General features: G+C 47.5%; 1 protein-coding gene across 6 annotated transcripts in view; it reads left to right on the top strand.

The window, feature by feature from the left end:
- The window catches only part of LOC140197538 (zinc finger protein 521-like), a 484,469-nt gene that overhangs the window by 414,382 nt on the left and 49,072 nt on the right, over positions 1-21,015 (top strand). For 5 of the 6 annotated variants that reach the window (XM_072257613.1, XM_072257621.1, XM_072257604.1 and 2 more), the window contains 2 exons: positions 5,675-5,806; positions 12,647-12,762. In XM_072257613.1, the coding sequence (XP_072113714.1) occupies positions 5,675-5,806; positions 12,647-12,762 (248 nt within the window). Of the gene's footprint in view, positions 1-5,674; positions 5,807-9,138; positions 9,233-12,646; positions 12,763-21,015 lie in introns of those variants that run through there. The other variant, XM_072257631.1, reaches the window with a different exon arrangement.

Here is a 21,015-nt window from a genome sequence, read left to right as displayed (position 1 = left end):
CCATTTTTACCTGTTCTTCTCCATCTGAAAAGAGTGACCCCTTTGCACTGAAACTCTGCCCCTTTGGCCTACATCACTTTACTGGGGAAAACATTCCCTTAGCCTCCACTATGTCAACTCCCACCCTCCTCCCTCAGAATCTTGGAAGGTTTAATAAAGTCAGTTTTCAACTGTCTGAACTCCAATAAGTGTGCATCAAGCTGCATTTGTGGGGGATAGGAATAGTCAAAGTTTCGTGTTGAAACCCTGCATCGAAAAGGTCAGCAGTTCCCCTGCCCCCATCAGTTGCTGCTTAACCTGCTGAGTTCCTCCTGCATTTTGGTGTTGGCCTCAATCTGTAGTCTCTTGTGTGTGCGCTTGGTCCCTCTGCTCTGGGCAGCTTCCCCCGGTCCACACCACTCCCTCCAACTATCTAATCTACAGCTGCATGGACTGAGGTTACAGTGGAGGAGCTCTCCACAACGTACTGAGTGCCACAAGGGGAATTAACCTGACTTGGTCCAAAATTAGAGGAATGTCAAATATTCACAAACATTTGAAGGAAGGTGCAATGTTAACAATTAAGCCTGCAGTGAGCAGGTCTGCTTATTTCAAAATCTTGCTTTAACATTTACAATGACTGCCTGTGTTTAAAAGACTTGTACACTGACAGCTTTTCAAATGTAATATCAAAAACAGTTTGAACATTTACAGACAGGGAACAAAATGGGAAATATGAGACAAAAGAATGATTTTGTGACTGATCTGCAATCCAATGCTATCAGTCCACTTTTTGGTATTGGTATTGGCTTATTATTGTCACATATAGTATACATTACCAAGATGCAGTGAAAAGCTTGACTTGTTACTGTTTATCCCAATCAAATCATTACATAATGCATTGAGCTAGTGTAAGATAAAACAGTAACAATGTAGAACAAAGTGTAAAAGCTAAAAAAAAATCTAGTGCAGGTAGATGATAAATTGTTCAAAGTAAATTTATTATTGAAGTACATATATATCACCATGTACAGATTCATTTTCTTACAGGCATACTCAATTAACCTATAATAGAATAATAACCATAGTAGAATTAATGAAAGACCTCACGAACCTAGGCATTCAACCAGTGTGAAAAATACAACAAATTGTGCAAATATAAAAAAAGAAATATTAAATAAATAAATAAATAATCTATAAATACCAAGAACATGAGATGATGAGTCCTTGAAGGTGACTCCATAGGTTGTGGGAACATTTCAATGGTGGAGCAAGTAAAGATGAGTGAAGTTAGCCCCTTTGGTTCAAGAGCCTGATGGTTGAGGGGTAGTAACCCTTCCTGAACCTGGTGGTGAGAGTCCTGAGGCTCCTGTACCTTCTTCCTGATGGCAGCAGTGAGAAGAGAGCATGGGCTGGGTGGTGGGGGTCCTTGATGATGGATGCTGCTTTCCTGTGACAGTGCTTCATGAAGCTGTCCTCAATGGTCAGCAGGTGCAATTTCATAACAAAGTAGATTGTGAGGCCAAGAGCCAATCTTATTGTATGAGAGGTCTGTCCAAGGGTCTGATAACAGCAGGATAGAAGCTGTCCTCGAGCCTGGATCTTTCAAGCATTTGTATCTTCTGCCTGATGGAAGTGGGGAGAAGAGAGGATGTCCAAAGTAGGCAGGGTCTTGGATGATACTGGCTGCTTTCCAGAGGCAGTGAAAAGTATAGAGGGAGTCCAGAGAGGGGAGGCTGGTTTCCGTGATTTTGATTTTATTTAGCGATGCAGTGCGGAGTAGCCCTTTCCAGCCTTCGAGCCCTGCTGCCCTCAAAACCCCACAGCCCTAATTAATCATAGCCTAATCAGGGACAATTTACAATGAGTTAACCCAGCTGGCACCTCTTTGGACTGTGGAGGTAAACCAGAGCACCCCGGGGAAAACACATGCGTTCCATGGGGAGGACATACTGAGATGCCTTACAGAACAGGCAGGGCCAGAATTGAATCCTGATCTCCAGAATGTGCCAAGCTGTAACAGCGTCACACTAACTGCTACTGTACCGTGGAGTGATGCTCTAAGCTCTGTCCACAACTCTCTGCAGAGTCCTCTGAGAATCTCAAAGCCCAAAGCATCATCACTCAATTTCATTCATTCTCTCTCAGCTCCAAATTTTCAATTGAGCCCTGGATTCTGTAGCATTTAGGCGAGAGAATCTCAAATTGCCACTTCCCTTTCGTGACGCAGAGCTTGGGAAAACAATCAGTGAGTGCTGTGGTTCGAATAGGGAGTTCACCCCGCAGGGTAGATACAGGAGAACATGTAGATGTTATGTACAATGAGGTGTGACAGGGAAGGTTGCTGTACAATGTAAGAACAACAACTATTCCCTCGATGTTCGCAAAACTAAACAGGCTGATCATTGACTTCAGGAAGTGCGGTGCAGGGAGCACACACCCGTTTGTATCAATGGTACTGAAATGGAGATGGTTGTGAGCTTCCAGTTCCGAAGATGTTCAAGCAAATAGATGCTGTGGCTAATATGGGAGGGGCATTACTGAGGGAATATGTCACACTGTGGGAGGGACAGTACTGAGGGAGGGTCACACTGTGGGAGGGACAGTACTGAGGGAGAGTCACACTGTGGGAGGGACAGTACTGAGGGAGTGTCACACTGTGGGAGGGACAGGCTGAGGGGGGTTACACTCTGGGAAGGACAGTATTGAGGGGGTGTGTCACTGTGGGAGGGACAGTACTGTGGAGGGTCACACTGTGGGAGGGACAGTATTGAGGGAGAGTCACACTGTGGGAGGGACAGTACTGAGGAGAGTCACACTGTGGGAGGGACAGTACTGAGGGAGAGTCACACTGTGGGAGGGACAAGCTGAGGGAATGTCACACTGTGGGAGGGACAGTACTGTGGAGGGTCACACTGTGGGAGGGACAGTACTGAGGGGGGGTCACACTGTGGGAGGGACAGTACTGAGGGAGAGTCACACTGTGGGAGGGACAAGCTGAGGGAATGTCACACTGTGGGAGGGACAGTACTGTGGAGGGTCACACTGTGGGAGGGACAGTACTGAGGGAAGGTCACACTATGGGAGGGACAGGCTGAGGGAATGTCACACTGTGGGAGGGACAGTACTGAGGGAGTGTCACGCTGGGAGGGACAGTACTGAGGGGGGGTCACACTGTGGGAGGGACAGTACTGAGGGAGGGTCACACTGTGGGAGGGACAGCCTGAGGGAATGTTACACTGTGGGAGGGACAGTACTGAGGGAGTGTCACACTGTGGGAGGGACAGTACTGAGGGAGGGTCACACTGTGGGAGGGACAGTACTGAGGAGAGTCACACTGTGGGAGGGACAGTACTGAGGGGGGTTACACTCTGGGAAGGACAGTATTGAGGGGGTGTGTCACTGTGGGAGGGACAGTACTGAGGAGGGTCACACTGTGGGAGGGACAGTATTGAGGGAGAGTCACACTGTGGGAGGGACAGTACTGAGGAGAGTCACACTGTGGGAGGGACATTACTGAGGGAGAGTCACACTGTGGGAGGGACAAGATGAGGGAATGTCACACTGTGGGAGGGACAGTACTGTGGAGGGTCACACTGTGGGAGGGACAGTACTGAGGGAAGGTCACACTGTGGGAGGGACAGTACTGAGGGAGGGTCACACTGGGAGGGACAGTACTGAGGGGGGGTCACACTGTGGGAGGGACAGTACTGAGAGAGTGTCACACTGTGGGAGGGGCAGTACTGAGGGGGGTTACACTGTGGGAGGGACAGTACTGAGGGGGGGTCACACTGTGGGAGGGACAGTACTGAGGGAGAGTCACACTGTGGGAGGGACAGTACTGAGGGAGAGTCACACTGTGGGTGGGACAGTACTGAGGGAGAGTCACACTGTGGGAGGGACAGTACTGAGGGAGAGTCACGCTGTAGGTGGGGCAGTACTGAGGGGATGTCTCACCATGTGGAAGGGGCGATACTGAGGGAGAACATGGCTGAGATTTGTCATTTGTGATCTGGCCCTTGGCAGCTGGGGTGAAGAGGGCCTGGAAAACTGACAGAGGTGTTCTGCACAGTTCCTGTTCGAAGTAGCCCTAGGTCAGTTTTTAATCTCCTGCCTTGTTTGCATTCTTTATGCTGTGGTTTTATTTTCGCTCTTGACTGTAAGGCCCTCCCTTCCACATCATCCTCCACACCTCACTGTCATTTCAAACTTACCTTCAGTATGTGATTTTTCTCCCTAAACTTGTCACTGTTTGTGATGAGTATCATCAATAAGTCTGCATCTGAGGACACTGATAATTGCTTCCAGTCTCATTTGAGGAGGGTGGGTAACAGGAGGCAAGAGCAGAGACATCTTCCTTCAGAAAGCTGTCAGAGGTTGATAAGGAAATTTGAACAGATTTAATTTCTGATCCCCGGACCGTGTGGAGTGAGAATGAAATGATGCTATCTGTTCAATTCGGCGACTACCTTGTGAATACCGGTGGTGGGGCTGCTGGACGTGTGCGGGATAGTACAGTGCAGGAGAGTTCTCTGCAGAGCTTGTGATTTAAAGGAAATCAAGGCAGACATCAGGAGCTGCCTACAAGCACCAGTTCCTCTCTGCAGCAGCTTTGATGTGCTACTTTAATAGGATCACTATGTGAACCCATCACACGTTTTATAATCAATAGGCATCGTAGTCATCAGTGCTTTGTTGTTGAAAGCTCTTTACAGACAAAGCAATCTTGTGTCAGCTCTGTTTTTGCTTAGCAAAGATTCTTCACATATATTTAACCTGAAATCATTGGGCAAGCAGGAACTTTATTCCTTGGAGCAAAGGAGAATGAGGGGTGACCTTTAAAGAGGTGTAAAAATATGATGGGATAGATAGGATAAATGCACTCAATCTTCTTCCCAGAGAAGGGGAACTAAAAACAATTTCTTCCCCTATACCATTGGATACGTGAATGGTCCATGAACACTACCGCATTCTTCCTGTTTCTTTTCGTTCTATTTATTAACTTGTAACTTACAGTGATTTCCTGTCTTTTCACTGTGCTGCTGCTGCAGAACAGCAAATTTCATGTCATATAGGATGGTGATAGTAAACCTGATTCTAGGTGGCGTAGGTTAAAGGTGAGAGGGGAAAGATTTAAAGGGGATCTGAGGGGTAACGTTTTTCACCTAGAGGGCGGTGCATTTAGGGAACAAGCTGCTTGAGGAAGTGGTTGAGGATGGTACATTCGCAGCATTTTGAAGACACTCGGGCAGGTACATGGATAAGAAAAGTTTAGAGGGATATGGGCCAAACATTGGCATGGATGAATTGGACTGGAGGCCCTGGTTCTGTGCCGTGTTACTTTATTCTTCCAGGTGGCTTTCAATGTTTTAATTATTCTTTCCATATGTTGGTCTTTAGTAGGAACTAGCTGACCAACTGTCAATCAAATGGAACTTAAAAATTAAGGACATGATTTGAAAATGTCCTGTCACGCATCTGACCAATACTCAGTGTTTTAGAAACTTCTTCCTTATTGCCATCAGATTTGTAAATGGTCAATGAACCCATAAATCAGAATCAACATCATCAGCATGGATTATTTTGGTGGTGAGAGCTACTTACAGACACAAAGAATAACCCCGCAATTCACCAAGCGGTCTGCTGGCCAATGACAAGATGTCTGTACTTACCATGTTCTCTGTTTCTCCTCCAGAGGAAGGCCTGAGTCACGAGTGCAAGCTATGCAGCCAGACCTTTGACTCTCCAGCCAAGCTCCAGTGTCACCTCATTGAACACAGCTTCGAAGGCATGGGGGGCACCTTTAAATGCCCCGTCTGCTTCACAGGTAGGGGCTCTGGGCTCGGCGAGGGGGCATGGGGGAAAGGAGTCCCAGGAAGGGGAGGGTTTGTGGGCTTTGCACGTTCTCCCTGCGACTGTGGGTTTCCCCTGGGTGCTCTGGTTCCCACCCACGTTCCAAAGGTGGGTGGGTTGGTTAATTAGCCCTTGTGTGAGCAGGTGGCAAATGGGTGGTGGGAGGGGGGAAGAGAAGGAAGTGCATGGATCCAGGGAGAGGGGTAGGAATGTGATTGATGGGATAATCCCCTAGGAGAAGGCATGGGCCCTATAACTCTGTCCAGCTGCCAATCCCTCCACATCTCTGTAAGGCCTTCGGGCCCTTACACCTGTTCCTGTCTCTGTAACCCTCACCAGCCCCTACATCCTTGGATCTCTGTAACACTCTCCACCCCTCCCTGTCTATGTAAACATCTCCAACCCCTACAACCCTCCTCATCTCTGTAAATCACCTCTGGTGTCTACACACCTCCCTGTCTCTAAACACCTCCAACCCCTACAACCCTCCCCATCCCTGTAAATCCCCTCTGGTGTCTACACACCTCCCTGTCTCTGTAAACATCTCCAGCCTCCGCACACTGTCCTATCGATATTAACCATTCCAGCCCCTACACCCCACTCTATCTCTGGAACCCCTCCCTGCCACTACATTCCTCAATCCCTCACACATACATGCAAATACATACACACACACGTGTGGCACACACAGATGCACACACACTTACACATACATAGAAACACATGCACAGAGACACATAGTCTCTCTCACACACACACACACACACACACACACAGTGTGACGGAGTGTCTAGTTTAACTATCGGTACAGTCTGGCTCAGTGGGTCGCGAAAGGATATTGTGCCCACAAACTGAGCTCGGGAAGAACTTGTGATCCTAACTTCAATAAAATCCTGGTGGGGAGATTAATGATGCCCACAGCCATCTTTGGTTGCAAATGGGACGTGTTCCAAACCCCAGCTGGTGCAGTGGCACTCGTTCTAGATACCCTGACTCCATGAAAATATGGCTCTGAGCTTGCACTCAGGTGGAACCTTACAGCCTATGGTCTGGTTCAGATTACATGAGGAGACCACTCAACCCATCAAATCTGTACTAGGTCAGTATAGGAACAACACAGCCAATCTTACTCCCCATCCTCTCCTCACTCCCTGCAAATCTTTTCCTTTCAAATACCCACCCAGTGTCCTTCCCAATGCTTCCATAGCCTCTAGAGCACCAAACTCATCCACTCACTCAAGATTTCAGATGATTAATTTATCTCTATCCAATACATCTTTTATGGTTGAAATACCTCTGTTAGATCTCCTCACAACATGCTCTGTTTCAAGGAGAACCATCCTGGTTTCTGCAGAGTATCCACACACTCAAACCCTTCATGACGAAGAAATAGCCAATGGAGTTTAAGCCAAGCGTATGTCAGGTGTTGTGCTTTGGGAGGTCAAATGTCATGAGAAAGTAGACAGGAAATGGCAGAACCCTGAGGTACAAAAGGATCTTGGGGACCAAGTCCATATCCTCCTAAAAGTAGAAACACAAGAAGATAGGGTGGTAAAAAGGGCTTGCAGCATGCTTGCTTTGATTGGTTGGGCACCGAGTATAAGAGTCAAGAAGTCATATTGCAGTTGTATAAAAAATTCTTTAATCCAACTTGCACAGTTGGTTAGCCCATCCCAGGAGGCTTTGCAGAGGGTGCAGGACAGGTTCACCAGGATGCTGCCCGGATTAGAGAGTATTAACTATAGGGAGGGGTTGGACAAACTTGGGTTGTTTTCTCTGAAGCGTCAAAGGCTGAGGGGAGACCTGATAGAAATTTTTAAAATGATGAGAGATATAGATAGGGTAGGCAGTCAGAATCTTTTTCCCAGGGTGGAAATATCAAATATTAGAGGGCTCAGGATTAAGCTGAGAGGGAGAAAATTTAAAGGAGATGCGTGGGGTATGTTTTTTGCACAGAGGGTGACAAGTGCCTGGAGATGCTGGAAGCAGATGCAATAGTGGCATTTAAAAGTCATTTTGACAAACACATGAACAGACAGGGAATGGAGAGATATGGATCATGCATAGGCTGATGGAATTAGTTGGATTGGCATCAGGGTCAGCACAGACAGTGGGCTGGAGGACCTGTGCCTGTACTTTATGATCTATTGCCTAACCCAGCCGTCTCTGCAATCCTATGTGTGTGGATATACAGTAAAGAGAGAGTGCCACCGAATCAACTGGGGTCTTTGAAAAAATGTGCATGGCTTTTCCAGTTCAGGTGCTGTACTTGTTCAGTGTTCTGTGTGCTGTGTTCTATGTTCTATGTGTTTTATGTTCTATGTTCTGTGCTCTGTGTGCTGTGCTCCATGTTCTATGTGTTTTATGTTCTATGTTCTGTGCTCTGTGTGCTGTGCTCCATGTTCTATGTGTTTTATGTTCTACGTTCAGTGTTCTGTATTCTATGTACCAATTTTTATTTACTCATCATGCTGCTTCAGAATGACTTCGCTAGCTGTAAGGAGTCCTGTATTTTTACTAGAAGGGGGAAGGTGCTATAGAAATGCAGGTGGTGCATTTCTTTTTCCTGAATGGAAAAGTAACGATCTGCGTTTGCCAGTGATTTTTGCCCGCCAGCCCCATCTCCTGCAGCCAAGCCCCATCGCCAGTCCATCAGTTTTTGTCCGGTTCACGTCGAGGGATGGGGATGGGGACTTCCCACAGCAGCATTACCCTGGCCTCCTCACTCCCTGCCACGCATCTCCAGCTGGTGGAAGTCTGACCAGCGCAGCGGAGATTCTGTCAGGACATCTCCCTGTTCCCCAGGACTGAATATCTCGCTAATGAGGAGAGCGGAGGCGATGGAGGGCAGAAGGAAGGGGAAGATCCCACGGCACGAGCCCCGAAGAAGACCTCTGGCCTGGACAGCTCGCCTTTGACAGCAAGCCATGCAGCAGTGATGGTTTCAATTTTAATGACTACGAGCAAGGCCTCAGTAAAGTGAAGAGATGTTTACCAGAGAGACACGCCATTAATAATTGAACAGTTTATGCCACAGGCAGTGTTTGGGTTGGGAAAAGAGATTTTTTGAAGGATATTTGGTGCACTGTGACCTACAAAGGTAGAACACACTGAATCATTACTAAAAGACGGATGAGGCTTATTGGAGGAGGGGAGACCAAACAGCAAAAATAAACATTAATTAAAAGCCCAGCCTCCAGAAAAGCATTGAAGAAATAGGAATTCTGGATCTTTTGAAAACTGACAAATAACATATAAATATTTTTTTAAGTTACTAATTGGCTTATTATTGTCATCTGTTTCAAGGTACAGTGGAAACCCTGTCTTGCATACATTTCATACAGAACATCCATTACAACAGTGCATTGAGATAGTACCAGCGAAAGCAATAGCAGAATGGTACAGTTACAGAGAAACTGCAGTGCAGGTAAACAGTGAGAGGTCACGATAAGGTAAACTCTGAGGTCAAGATTCCAGTATAGCCCCCTGCTTACCCAGCTATCTCCAGCTGAGAGAGGAGGAGGCTACATTGAGGTGTGTGAGTTAACATAGACATAGAAACATAGAAAATAGGTGCAGGAGTAGGCCATTCGGCCCTTCGAGCCTGCACTGCCATTTATTATGATCACGGCTGATCATCCAACTCAGAACACCGCCCCAGCCTTCCCTCCATACCCCCTGACCCCCGTAGCCACAAGGGCCATATCTAACTCCCTCTTAAATATAGCCAATGAACTGGCCTCAACTGTTTCCTGTGGCAGAGAATTCCACAGATTCACCACTCTCTGTGTGAAGAAGTTTTTCCTAATCTCAGTCCTAAAAGGCTTCCCCTCTATCCTCAAACTGTGACCCCTCGTTCTGGACTTCCCCAACATCGGGAACAATCTTCCTGCATCTAGCCTGTCCAATCCCTTTAGGATCTTATACGTTTCAATCAGATCCCCCCTCAATTTTCTAAATTCCAATGAGTACAAGCCCAGTTCATCCAGTCTTTCTTCATATGAAAGTCCTGCCATCCCAGGAATCAATCTGGTGAACCTTCTCTGTACTCCCTCTATGGCAAGGATGTCTTTCCTCAGATTAGGGGACCAAAACTGCACACAATACTCCAGGTGCGGTCTCACCAAGGCCTTGTACAACTGCAGTAGTACCTCCCTGCTCCTGTACTCAAATCCTCTCTCTATAAATGCCAGCATACCATTCGCCTTTTTCACCGCCTGCTGTACCTGCATGCCCACTTTCAATGACTGGTGTATAATGACACCCAGGTCACATTGCACCTCCCCTTTTCCTAATCGGCCACCATTCAGATAATAATCTGTTTTCCTATTTTTGCCACCAAAGTGGATAACTTCACATTTATCCACATTAAATTGCATCTGCCATGAATTTGCCCACTCACCCAACCTATCCAAGTCACCCTGCATCCTCTTAGCATCCTCCTCACAGCTAACACTGCCACCCAGCTTCGTGTCATCCGCAAACTTGGAGATGCTGCATTTAATTCCCTCATCCAAGTCATTAATATATATTGTAAACAACTGGGGTCCCAGCACTGAGCCTTGCGGTACCCCACTAGTCACCGCCTGCCATTCTGAAAAGGTCCCGTTTATTCCCACTCTTTGCTTCCTGTCTGCTAACTAACTCTCCACCCACACCAATACCTTACCCCCAATACCATGTGCTTTAAGTTTGCACACTAATCTCCTGTGTGGGACCTTGTCATAAGCCTTCTGAAAATCCAAATATACCACATCCACTGGTTCTCCCCTATCCACTCTACTAGTTACATCCTCAAAAAATTCTATGAGATTCGTCAGACATGATTTTCCTTTCACAAATCCATGCTGACTTTGTCCGATCATTTCACCACTTTCCAAATGTGCTGTTATCACATCCTTGATAACTGACTCCAGCAGTTTCCCCACCACCGACGTTAGGCTAACCGGTCTATAATTCCCCGGTTTCTCTCTCTCTCCTTTTTTAAAAAGTGGAGTTACATTAGCCACCCTCCAATCCTCAGGAACTAGTCCAGAATCTAACGAGTTTTGAAAAATTATCACTAATGCATCCACTATTTCTTGGGCTACTTCCTTAAGCACCCTGGGATGCAGACCATCTGGCCCTGGGGATTTATCTGCCTTCAATCCCTTCAATTTACCTAACACCACTTCCCTACTAACATGTATTTCGCTCAGTTCGTCCATCTCACTGGACCCTCTGTCCCCTACTATTTCTGGAAGATTATTTATGTCCTCCTTAGTGAAGACAGAACCAAAGTAATTATTCAATTGGTCTGCCATGTCCTTGCTCCCCATAATCAACTCACCTGTTTCTGTCTGCAGGGGACCTACATTTGTCTTTACCAGTCTTTTCCTTTTTACATATCTATAAAAGCTTTTACAGTCCGTTTTTATGTTGCCTGCCAGTTTTCTCTCATAATCTTTTTTCCCCTTCCTAATTAAGCCCTTTGTCCTCCTCTGCTGAACTCTGAATTTCTCCCAGTCCTCAGGTGAGCCACTTTCTCTGGCTAATTTGTATGCTGCTTCTTTGGAATTGATACTATCCCTAATTTCTCTTGTCAGCCACGGGTGCACTACCTTCCTTGATTTATTCTACCTTCCTTGTTAATTCCTCTTCCCAAGAAACTTCACAGAATCAGAGACAAACTACCCCTTCTGGGATCTCCAGAGGCTCAGAGTCATGGAGCCATACAGACAGAAGCAGGCCTTTGGCCTAACTGGTTCATATCAACCAAGGTGCCCACCTAAGCTAGACCAATTTGCCTGCATTGGGTCCATAAACCTCTAAACCTTTCCTATCCTTGTACCTGTTCAATGCGTTTTAAGTGTAGTTTTAGTTATGTTTTATCATTTATGTTTAATTTACTGTACATTTTCCTTGTGAATGCTGCTTATCTGATGCTATCTATGTGCCTTTGTGCTGCTACAAGTAAGTTTTTCATTGCACCTGTGCATACATGGACCTGTGCATTTTGACTTTGACTCCGATCCATTCAACTTTCCTTTAAATATTGCTCATGTTCCTGCCTCATCTGCCTTGTCTGCAGCTTGTTCCTTATAAGGACCACTTTTTGGGTGGAAAAATTGTCCCTCAGGTTCCTACTAAATCTCTCCTCTCTCACCTTAAACCTGTGCCCTCTTGTTCTTGATTCCCCAAACCAAGTAAAAAAGATGGTGTGCATTCTCCCTATCTTTGCCCCTTGTGATTTTATATACTTCTGTATAATCACATCCAAGGAATAAAATCTTAACCTGTCCAACCACTCCCAATAACCCGAGTATAGGTAGCATTCTTGTACATCTCGTGGCAGGACTCTTCCCAGCCTCATGGCATTTTCCTGTAGTAGGATGACCAAAACTGAACATAATTTTCAGTTTGTGTGCATGTATGTGTGAATGCAGGTGGGTGTATGAACATGTGTGTGTGAGTGTATGTGAGTATGCAGAGTGTGTGTTCCTGTCCGAGTGGCTGTATTTGATGAGTATTAGCACATGTGAGAGTGTGTACTTGTTCATGTCTGAAACTATGTTTGTGTGTGTGAGTGTACAGGTGAAACTGAGTGTGTATGTGACTGTGTCTGCTGTGTGTGTGTGTGTGTATATGTGTGTGCTTGTAAGTATGTACACTAGTGTGTGTGTTTGTAGTTGTGTGTTTGTGTTTTTACGTGTGTGTATTTGTCCTTGTATGTAGGTACTCGTGTGAGTGTGTGTGAGTGAGTGAGTGTGCCCCTTACATGAACACACCCTCTCCACTGGATTCATCAGCCACTCTCACTGTCCTGTCTCTGCAGCCTTTGTCCAGGCAAACAAGTTACAGCAACACATCTTCTCCGCCCACGGACAAGAAGACAAGATCTACGACTGCTCACAGTGCCCACAGAAATTCTTCTTCCAAACAGAGTTGCAGGTAAGCCTGTCTAACTGTGCTCCGTCTCGGTTTCACTCACGACAGAGCCGGTGTGGGTTATCCATCCCAGCTCTCGCAGCAGCACCATCTTCCCGGCAACTTCACTCGGGGTTCTACCAGATCCCAGGATTTATCACCGTGAATCCCATCAACCTGCCACTGGTGGCTTTGACTTCAGTTACCTGCGCCCCAAACCTCTCCATATCTTCCCCCTATTGTGGTCCACACTACTGACTGTGCCTTTGTTGAGATTCTACATTATTTCATTAATTGAATTTAATGCTGTGGTGGTATTTGAACTCGGGGCTTCAGACCATAGGAACAGAATTAGGCCATCCAGGCCATGGAGTATGCAGTGCCATTTGATCATTGTTAAGGTGTTTTCCCTCTCAACCCCATTCTCTGCCTTCTCTCCATAACCTTTGCTCGCTCTAGGTTGCATCTGGAATTTCCACTTGGCAGACGATTTCCCTCCACACCGCTCTGACATATTGGGAAATCATGTACGTGGTAGATACAGCTGTGGTTTGCCTTTGCCTTCTGCCGGGTGAGTTTAGAGAGATCACCACCTCTTGCAGTGGATGACCGGGACGTCTAAGTGCCTTGTCGTGGTCTTAGCGCTCCACAACGCCTGCTGGCCTGCCTCCTTGACCGTTGGACCATTAATCGGTCTCTTCCGCTCAATCCGCCATGGCCAGACTTCACACGCTGGGACAGGCAAATCCCCTACCTCACGGAGGGTCGAAGACCCGTTGGCTACCCTCACCTGGTTGGCCCGTCTGCCGAGACGGTTTACCGGGGTGTGGCCACTGTGTGTGCTACAGCTACTTGGAGCCACAGGTGAGAGCTGAGCACCAGGTGGGGACCAAAGGTAGACCAGCTGCCCTGAAAAAGGGCATGGCAGGCCCCCCCCACCAGAGGTGCTACCCCTCCCTAGACACCTCATACACCCCCTTGACACCCTTACTAATCAAGAACCTATCAACCTCTACTTTAAATTTCCCCAATAACCACAGCCATCTGTAGCAATGAATTCTGCAGGTTCACTACCCTCTGGCTAAGGAAGTTCCTCCCCATCTCTCACTTAAATGGATGTCCTTGCATTCTGAGCCTGTGCCCTCTGGTCCTAGACACTCCAACCACTGGAAACATCCTCTCCACGTCTACTCTATCGGGCTATCGCTGTCACGTGTTCTGGGTGGGTAGGCCGAGCCCTCTGGATTACTAATCTGGTTGTTTAACCACTGCAAGCACGTCAGCTGAGGCATCGAGTACCAGTAACATGAAGATATAGTACTGGTATTGGTAATTGATTTTCTATTGCCACAAGTACCCAGATGCGCTGAAATGTTTTGCATGTCACCCAGACAGATCGTTTTATACACTGTGTATAAAATGGGTGGTGGGATGGAGGTACGTCTCTACCAGAGGAGGTGTAAGGCACTCCTTCCTTCTGCTAGGCTGCGGGTCACCCTTCAGCAAGGCAGTACCTGCTTAGCTCTGCCCACCCCCCCCCCCCCACCGAATTAGGTCATGTGAAGCCATGGGAGCAGGTGCTAGATATCACAAGTCCTGGTTAATGATGCCAGGCAGAAAATATCTGAAGGTTATTGATAATGGTTGGCGTCACCCATCTTCTAAAGACACTGCCCAGAAGAAGGCAATGGCAAACCACTTCTGTAGTAAAATTTTCCAAGAACAATTATGGTCATGGAAAGACCATGATCGCCTATGTCATACAACATGGCACATAACGAACACTGAGGTAGTAAAAAGGAAAACAAAGTGCAGATTATAGTGTTACAGATACAGAGAAAGTGCAGTGCGCGTAGACAAATAAGGTGCAAGGGCCACGAGGAAGTAGATTGGGAGATCAGGAGTTCATCTTTATTGTACAAGAGGTTCTAGGTTCTCTTGATGGACAGAGGAGTAGAAGCTGTCCTTGGGACTGGTGGAATGTGCCCTCTGGTTTTTGTATCTTGTGCGCAAAGGGAGAATCAAGAGGAGAGAATGACCAGGTGGTTGGGGTCTGTGCTGCTTTACAGGAGCAGCCAGGAACTGTAGATGGAATCAGTGGTCTCCGTGATGTGCTGAGCTGTGTTCACAACTCTCTGCCATTCCTTGTGGTGACTGGCAGGGCAGTTCCTATACCAATCTGTGAAGCATCCAAATAGGATGCTTTCAATGATACATTTTTAAAATTGGTGAGGATCACCGGGGACATGCCGAATTTCCTTAGCCTTCTGAGGAAGTGGAGGGGCTGGTGTGTTTTCTGGATTGCAGCATCCACGTTGCTGAGGAACTTAACAGATCTCAACATACAGATCATGAAGGGTTGCACAATGACCTGCGTAGCCCCCTGGCCATTGGTCTATTAGTACAGCCCACTGCCGGGTGACTCAAGCACTTCAGAGTTGCTGGTGGTCGTCGGTGAAGTCAGAGAAGGAGAGGGGAAGGCTGCCTGCTTCAGAAGTTGACCCATTTAACCCTTTGGAAATACTGCTGGGCACCTGCAAGCTGCTGAGATGGAGAAGAGGCCCAGAGTTCAAAGCCTCCAAGTCAAACTTGATCCTGACTTGAAGACGTATTGCTGTAGCATCACCATCAATTGACTAGATCCTGGAAGAGTGACTGGGCGAGATGCTGCCATGCAGCTCTAGAGACCCAGGATCGATCCTGATCTTTGGTACTGTCTGTGTGGAGCCTGCAAGCTTTCCCTGGCACCTAGTGGTTTCTACCACATCCCAAAGATGCGAAGGGCTTTTGAAAATTGGCCCAAGTGTTGCAGTGCAGTTGCAGTGAACCTGGGGCAGTGGGTGGGAATGTGGTGAGAATCAAACAGGTTTCATGTAGGATTGGCATAAATGGTCGGTACAAACTCAATGGGCCGAAGAGCTTGTTTTGTGTGATATGGTTCTATAACTAAAACAACATTTACAAAGACACTTGGACAGGTGCATGGATAAGAAGGGCTTAGAGGGATCTGGGCCAAATGCAAGCAAATGGAACTAGTTTAGGTGGGAGCCCTGGGCTGGTCAGCATGGACCAGTTGGTTCGAAAAGTGTTTCCATGCTGTATGACTGAGAGCACCCTTTTTTCCTTCTGCCTTCGGATTTCAGAATGATCCCTGAGCCCATGAACACTAGTGCATCTTGTGCACTCGTTACTTATCTTGGTAATTTATGGTAACAGCAAAACAGCAAATTTCAACGACATACGTCTGTGATAATAAACCTGATTCTGATTCCGACTCACCAGAGTGATGGTAGCGTTTCGAGAAGGCAGCTCACCCCTGCCTTCTCAAGAGGCAGTTATTGTATTTAAAGATGCAGTCTGGAAGAGGTCCTCTGGACCCAAAGAGCCGTGTCACCCAGAAACTGACCTGTTCAGCCCCCGCTGAGTCACAGTCACCAACCAGCATGCCTTTGGAACGTGGGAGCAAACTGGAGCACCTGGAGGAAACTCTCACGTTCATGGGGAGGAAATAGAAACTCCTTTCGGGGATGGGTAATAAATGCTGACGATTCTGAAGTCGATAAAGAAAATGAAAAAGGCCAAAGCTGGAGGGTGAACTGGAGGAGAGTAGAATGAGGGGGGATAGCGGGATGGAGAAGGTTATGGACATGGAGGACCAAAGCCCATGGAACGGACCGCTTCGAGGATATGGTTGACAATGCAATTTCAAAAACACATTCCACTGAAGCTCGAGCTGAACACGGGCAGGGGTTATTGCATCTGTGAGAATGTTTTTGAAATGGTTGCAGCCTAATCAGTTCTGCAATTCTGTTTAAAGCATTCTGATTCAAGGGGAATGAGCTGGCACAAGGAGGGGGCATGCATTGTCACAGTGTGTAGTACTTATCAAGCTGGGGGTGGGAGATACCAGCGCCAGATAATTCATATCATGGGATTGCTAATCCCGCAGAGAATGATATTTACAATCCTTGTAGTGCAGAGAGAGGAGAAAAAAAATGCTTCAAAGCCTGTTAGACCACAGCTTTGTTCACACCTCAGGGCGAGGAGTTCTGAGCAGAGAACAGCAGCAAGGAAATGAGGCAATTGCAAACACATTGCAAAACAGGGACTGAATGTCCATCACTTTAGGAGACTTCTTCTTAAAGCCTGATCTCTACAGCTTTCTGAGGTGCACTTACAGAGGGCAATTAACAGTGTTCTGTTGGGCTGGGCCCAGTATGTGCAATGCCCTCTTCTGCCTCAAGGGATAGTGAGCTTCCAGTTCAGAGTCTGGGTACATAACCCAGGCTGGTTCTACCCTGTACAGTACTCAGGGGGTGTCACACTTTGCGCTGTACAGTACTGAGGGGGTGTCACACTTTATGGTTCTGAGGGGGTGTCACGCTTTCTGTACAGTACTGAGGGGGGTGTCACACTTTCTGTACGGTACTGAGGGGGGTGTCACACTTTCTGTACGGTACTGAGGGGGGTGTCACACTTTCTGTACGGTACTGAGGGGGCATCACACTTTGTGTACAGTACTGAGGGGGTGTCAGGCTTTCTGTACGGTTCTGAGGGGGTGTCACGCTGTGAGACAGGTGGTACTGAGGGGGGTGTCACACTTTGTGTACAGTACTGAGTGGACGTCACACTTTCTGTACGGTACTGAGGGGGTGTCATCATACAGGGCACCACACTAAGGGAGCTGTACACTCTAGGAGGGGCAGTACTGACGGAGAGTCACACTGTGGGAGGGGCAGTACTGAGGGTGTATCCCACTGCGGGAGGGTCACACTGTGGGAGGGGCAGTACTGAGGGTGTATCCCACTGCGGGAGGGTCACACTGTGGGAGGGGCAGTACTGAGGGTGTATCCCACTGCGGGAGGGTCGCACTGTGGGAGGGCCAGTACAGTGACATCCTCCTCATGGTCACTGACCTGTTGACTTGCAGAGGATGCAAGACTGCCAACAGATCTTGTTGGCCACTTCCTCTGCAAGGATCAACTGTGAAAAGTGAACAGTCCTCTTGGTGGGTCAGGAGTTGAAGTCCTTTGCGTGGAGCACCGCACAATCCCTCTACTTGGCGGTCTACCTGAGCTTGACAGTGGAAGCCTGGCTAGAGAACTGGCAGGACTTGGAGGCAAAGATCTCTGTCCGTCTGCAATGCTGGCCTGGCCTCCTTCGTGCAATCTCATTTTGGGGAAGGGCATTAGTTATAAATCAGCTGGTCGCTTTAATGATCGGGTACCAACTGATTATGTTAGTCCCACCTTTTATCTCCAGGCCCAGAGGGGCTGGTGAGTTTCTTCTGGGGCAACAGGAGGCATTGGATCTCTGCTGCAATCCTGAGTCTTCTGATGGCCGGGGGTGGGGGGGGGGGGTGTCCCTCACTGGTGACTGTGTGCACCCAGCTAGTAGCTCTCCACTTCAGGACCCTGCTGGCCAGGGACACCTGTACAGTGACCACCCTCCGAGATGGCATGTGTGCTGGTGATACACTCTCTCTGCCGTGGACACTGCCTGCAGGAGGGCACACGGTTTACAGTGGACAGCATCAGCCGCACCACTTTGAGGGAACTGCTTCGCTTCTGCTGCGAGCTGTTGAGGGTTTGGGGTCTAGTCACATCCAGACGGGCTGCTCCTGCGGCAGTGGGAGTCGGTGCTCTAGCTGCGAGGGGGACTGGTTCCCCATCTTATCACGGTGGGTGTTGAGGGGGCTCGGGGAAGTGGAGAGGTTCCATCTGCACCACCACCTGGTGGGCCGGAGGTGCTCGTGGGACCCAGGCCTCGCGATACCCCATGGGAGAGGGTCCCGCACAACGTGATCCGTCTCGTGATGATGCCCACCATGCCCATCGGTGACGCTCCAAAGAGTTTCTTGTACGGGATGCCCTTGCACACCTTTCACTTCCTTGCCTTCATCTGCCACCCAGACTCACCTTGGTGGTTTCTGTTACCATCTGGCAGCGAAGGAGGTCCCCAGTGGAAGTCCCTTCGTGTAGGGGTCTTTCCCCTGTACATTGGGGACCTGGGGTGGAAGGTGTTGCATCGGGCAGTACCGGACAACAGGTCTTTAATCAGGTTCACTGACACCTTGTCCGCATGTCCATTCTGTGGCCGGGAGGAGTCCATGTACCGAGCTTACACAGAGTGTGAGACGTTGCAGCCCCTGTCTGAGTTTCTGAAGGGGCTGCTGCTCAGGTTCTGGCTGCACTTCAGCCCCGCGATCCTTGTATACGGGCACCCAGAATGGAAGGGGATGGGGAGTGAGGAGGATCTACCGGTGGACCTCCTCCAGGGTCCGGCCAAGATGGCCATTCATGGGTCTAAGCGGCGAAAAGTCAAGAGCTCTGCCCAGGCTGACTGCCTGACCCTTTTCTGAGGTTACGTCCGTGCCCGGCTGTTCTTGGAGAGGGTGCATGCGGTTGCGATGGGTACAGTGGGGGATTTCCAGGGAATTGTCTGTTTTACAGACAGTAGTAATCATATTTTAATTTGTATTTATTCATTGTCTTCTAAATACTGAATGTTTGTACTTTGTTGTGTATCTATTGCTATAGACAGTTGTGTCAAAAGAACTGTTCCTGTGCGGTATGGCTCTGTAACTCAATTTCTTTGACCCACCAGAGATCTCTCTTCAGGTTTGGATCCCACCTAGAATATTTATTCCCAGTTCTGGGAAGTTGCAAGATTAGGTGGTGAATGCCCTCAGTATTGGATTAGATGGCACAGAAATAGTCCCAACGGGATCTCAGGTAGACAACATAGGGACAGAAATCACAGACTATCAATGAAATAAGACCAGAAGGTATAATACTACGAATCTAAAATAAAATCACCAAATGCTGGAAACACTCCATAGGTCAGGCAGCATCTGTGGAGGGAGAAACAGGATTAATATTCCAGGTCAGCTAACCAAGGGACGCTCACATGGAACATTTCTCTCCCCACAGAAGCTGCCCGATCTTTTGAGATTTCTGAGTAATTTTTGTTTTTATTAATTTTTCTCCCCCATGCTGGTGCACCAGCACTGCAGAGACCCACAACAGACAAACAACCAACTGCACAACTCAGTCCGTGACATCAGAATATAAACAAATCTGGGCCTCAGGGGTGACATACAATCAGCCTGGAGCAAAGTTGTACAAGGTGTTGCTGGGGCCATACTTGGAGTATTATTTGCAGTTTTGATCGTTCTGTTATAGGAAGAATGCTCGAAAGAGTATAGAGAGATTTATGGGGTTGTTGCCAGGACTCAAGGGACTGGGGGGCAACTTCAGTGTCCCATCTTTAAACAGTTTAGCACAATTGCATGAAGTGCAGTTCAACATCTCTGGTGCAGGTGTTAATAGGGAAACCTCAGCCCTGCTTCCTGATGCAGTTTCGTCACCCTGAGCACTGGGTTGCATTGGCAAAACTACACCCAGTGGCCACTTTAGTAGGAACCTCCTGTACCTAATGAAGTGACCACTGACGGTATGTTCATTGTCTTCTGATACTGTAGCTCATATCCTTCAAGGTTCAGTGTGTTGTGTGTTCAGAGATGCTCTTCTGCACACCATTGTTGTAACATGCGTTTTTTAAAAATTACTGTCATCTTCCTGCCAGCTTGAACCAGTCTGGCCATTCCTCTCTGGCTTCACCCACAGAACTGCTGCTCACTGAATGTCTTTTTATTTTTTGTCCTATTTTCTGTAAACTCTAGAAACTGTTGTGAATGAAAATCCCAGGAGTTTCTGAGATACCCACACCACCCCGCCTGACACCAACAGTCATTCCACGGTCAAAGTCACTTAGATCACATTTCTTCCCCATTCTAATGTTTGGTCTGAACAACTGAGCCTCTTGACCATATCTGCATAGTTTTGTGCATTGAGTTGCCGCCATGTGATTGGCTGATTAGATATTTGCATTAATGAGTAGGTGTACCTACCCACAGAGTTTAGTTTAGCAACACTATGACCACTTTGATCACTTCGCACTAAAATAGACTGTCTTTTTTGGTTCTAACATTTTTCTTGTAAAAACTGTATACAATTTATGTTTCTTTTTCTTGTGACTGCAGCTTCGTAGTATTATTTTTGCACAATTTGTATTCTTTTGCACATCGGTTGTTTGTCAGTCACTGTCTGTTTGTGTATAGATTTTCATAAAAATCAATGGTATTTCTTTTTTCCTGTAAACGCCTGCAAGAGGCTGAATCTCAAGATAAGATATGGTAACACGTGCGTACTTGGGTAATAAATTTATTTTGAACTTTGAACTATGTGCCTGTGGTGTACTACAAGTAGATTTTGA

This window comes from Mobula birostris, chromosome 1, assembly GCF_030028105.1.
Source record: "Mobula birostris isolate sMobBir1 chromosome 1, sMobBir1.hap1, whole genome shotgun sequence".
Classification (NCBI taxonomy): domain Eukaryota; kingdom Metazoa; phylum Chordata; class Chondrichthyes; order Myliobatiformes; family Myliobatidae; genus Mobula; species Mobula birostris.
The sequence above is the reverse complement of the archived record's forward strand: the minus strand, read 5'-3'. Positions and strand labels throughout refer to the sequence as shown.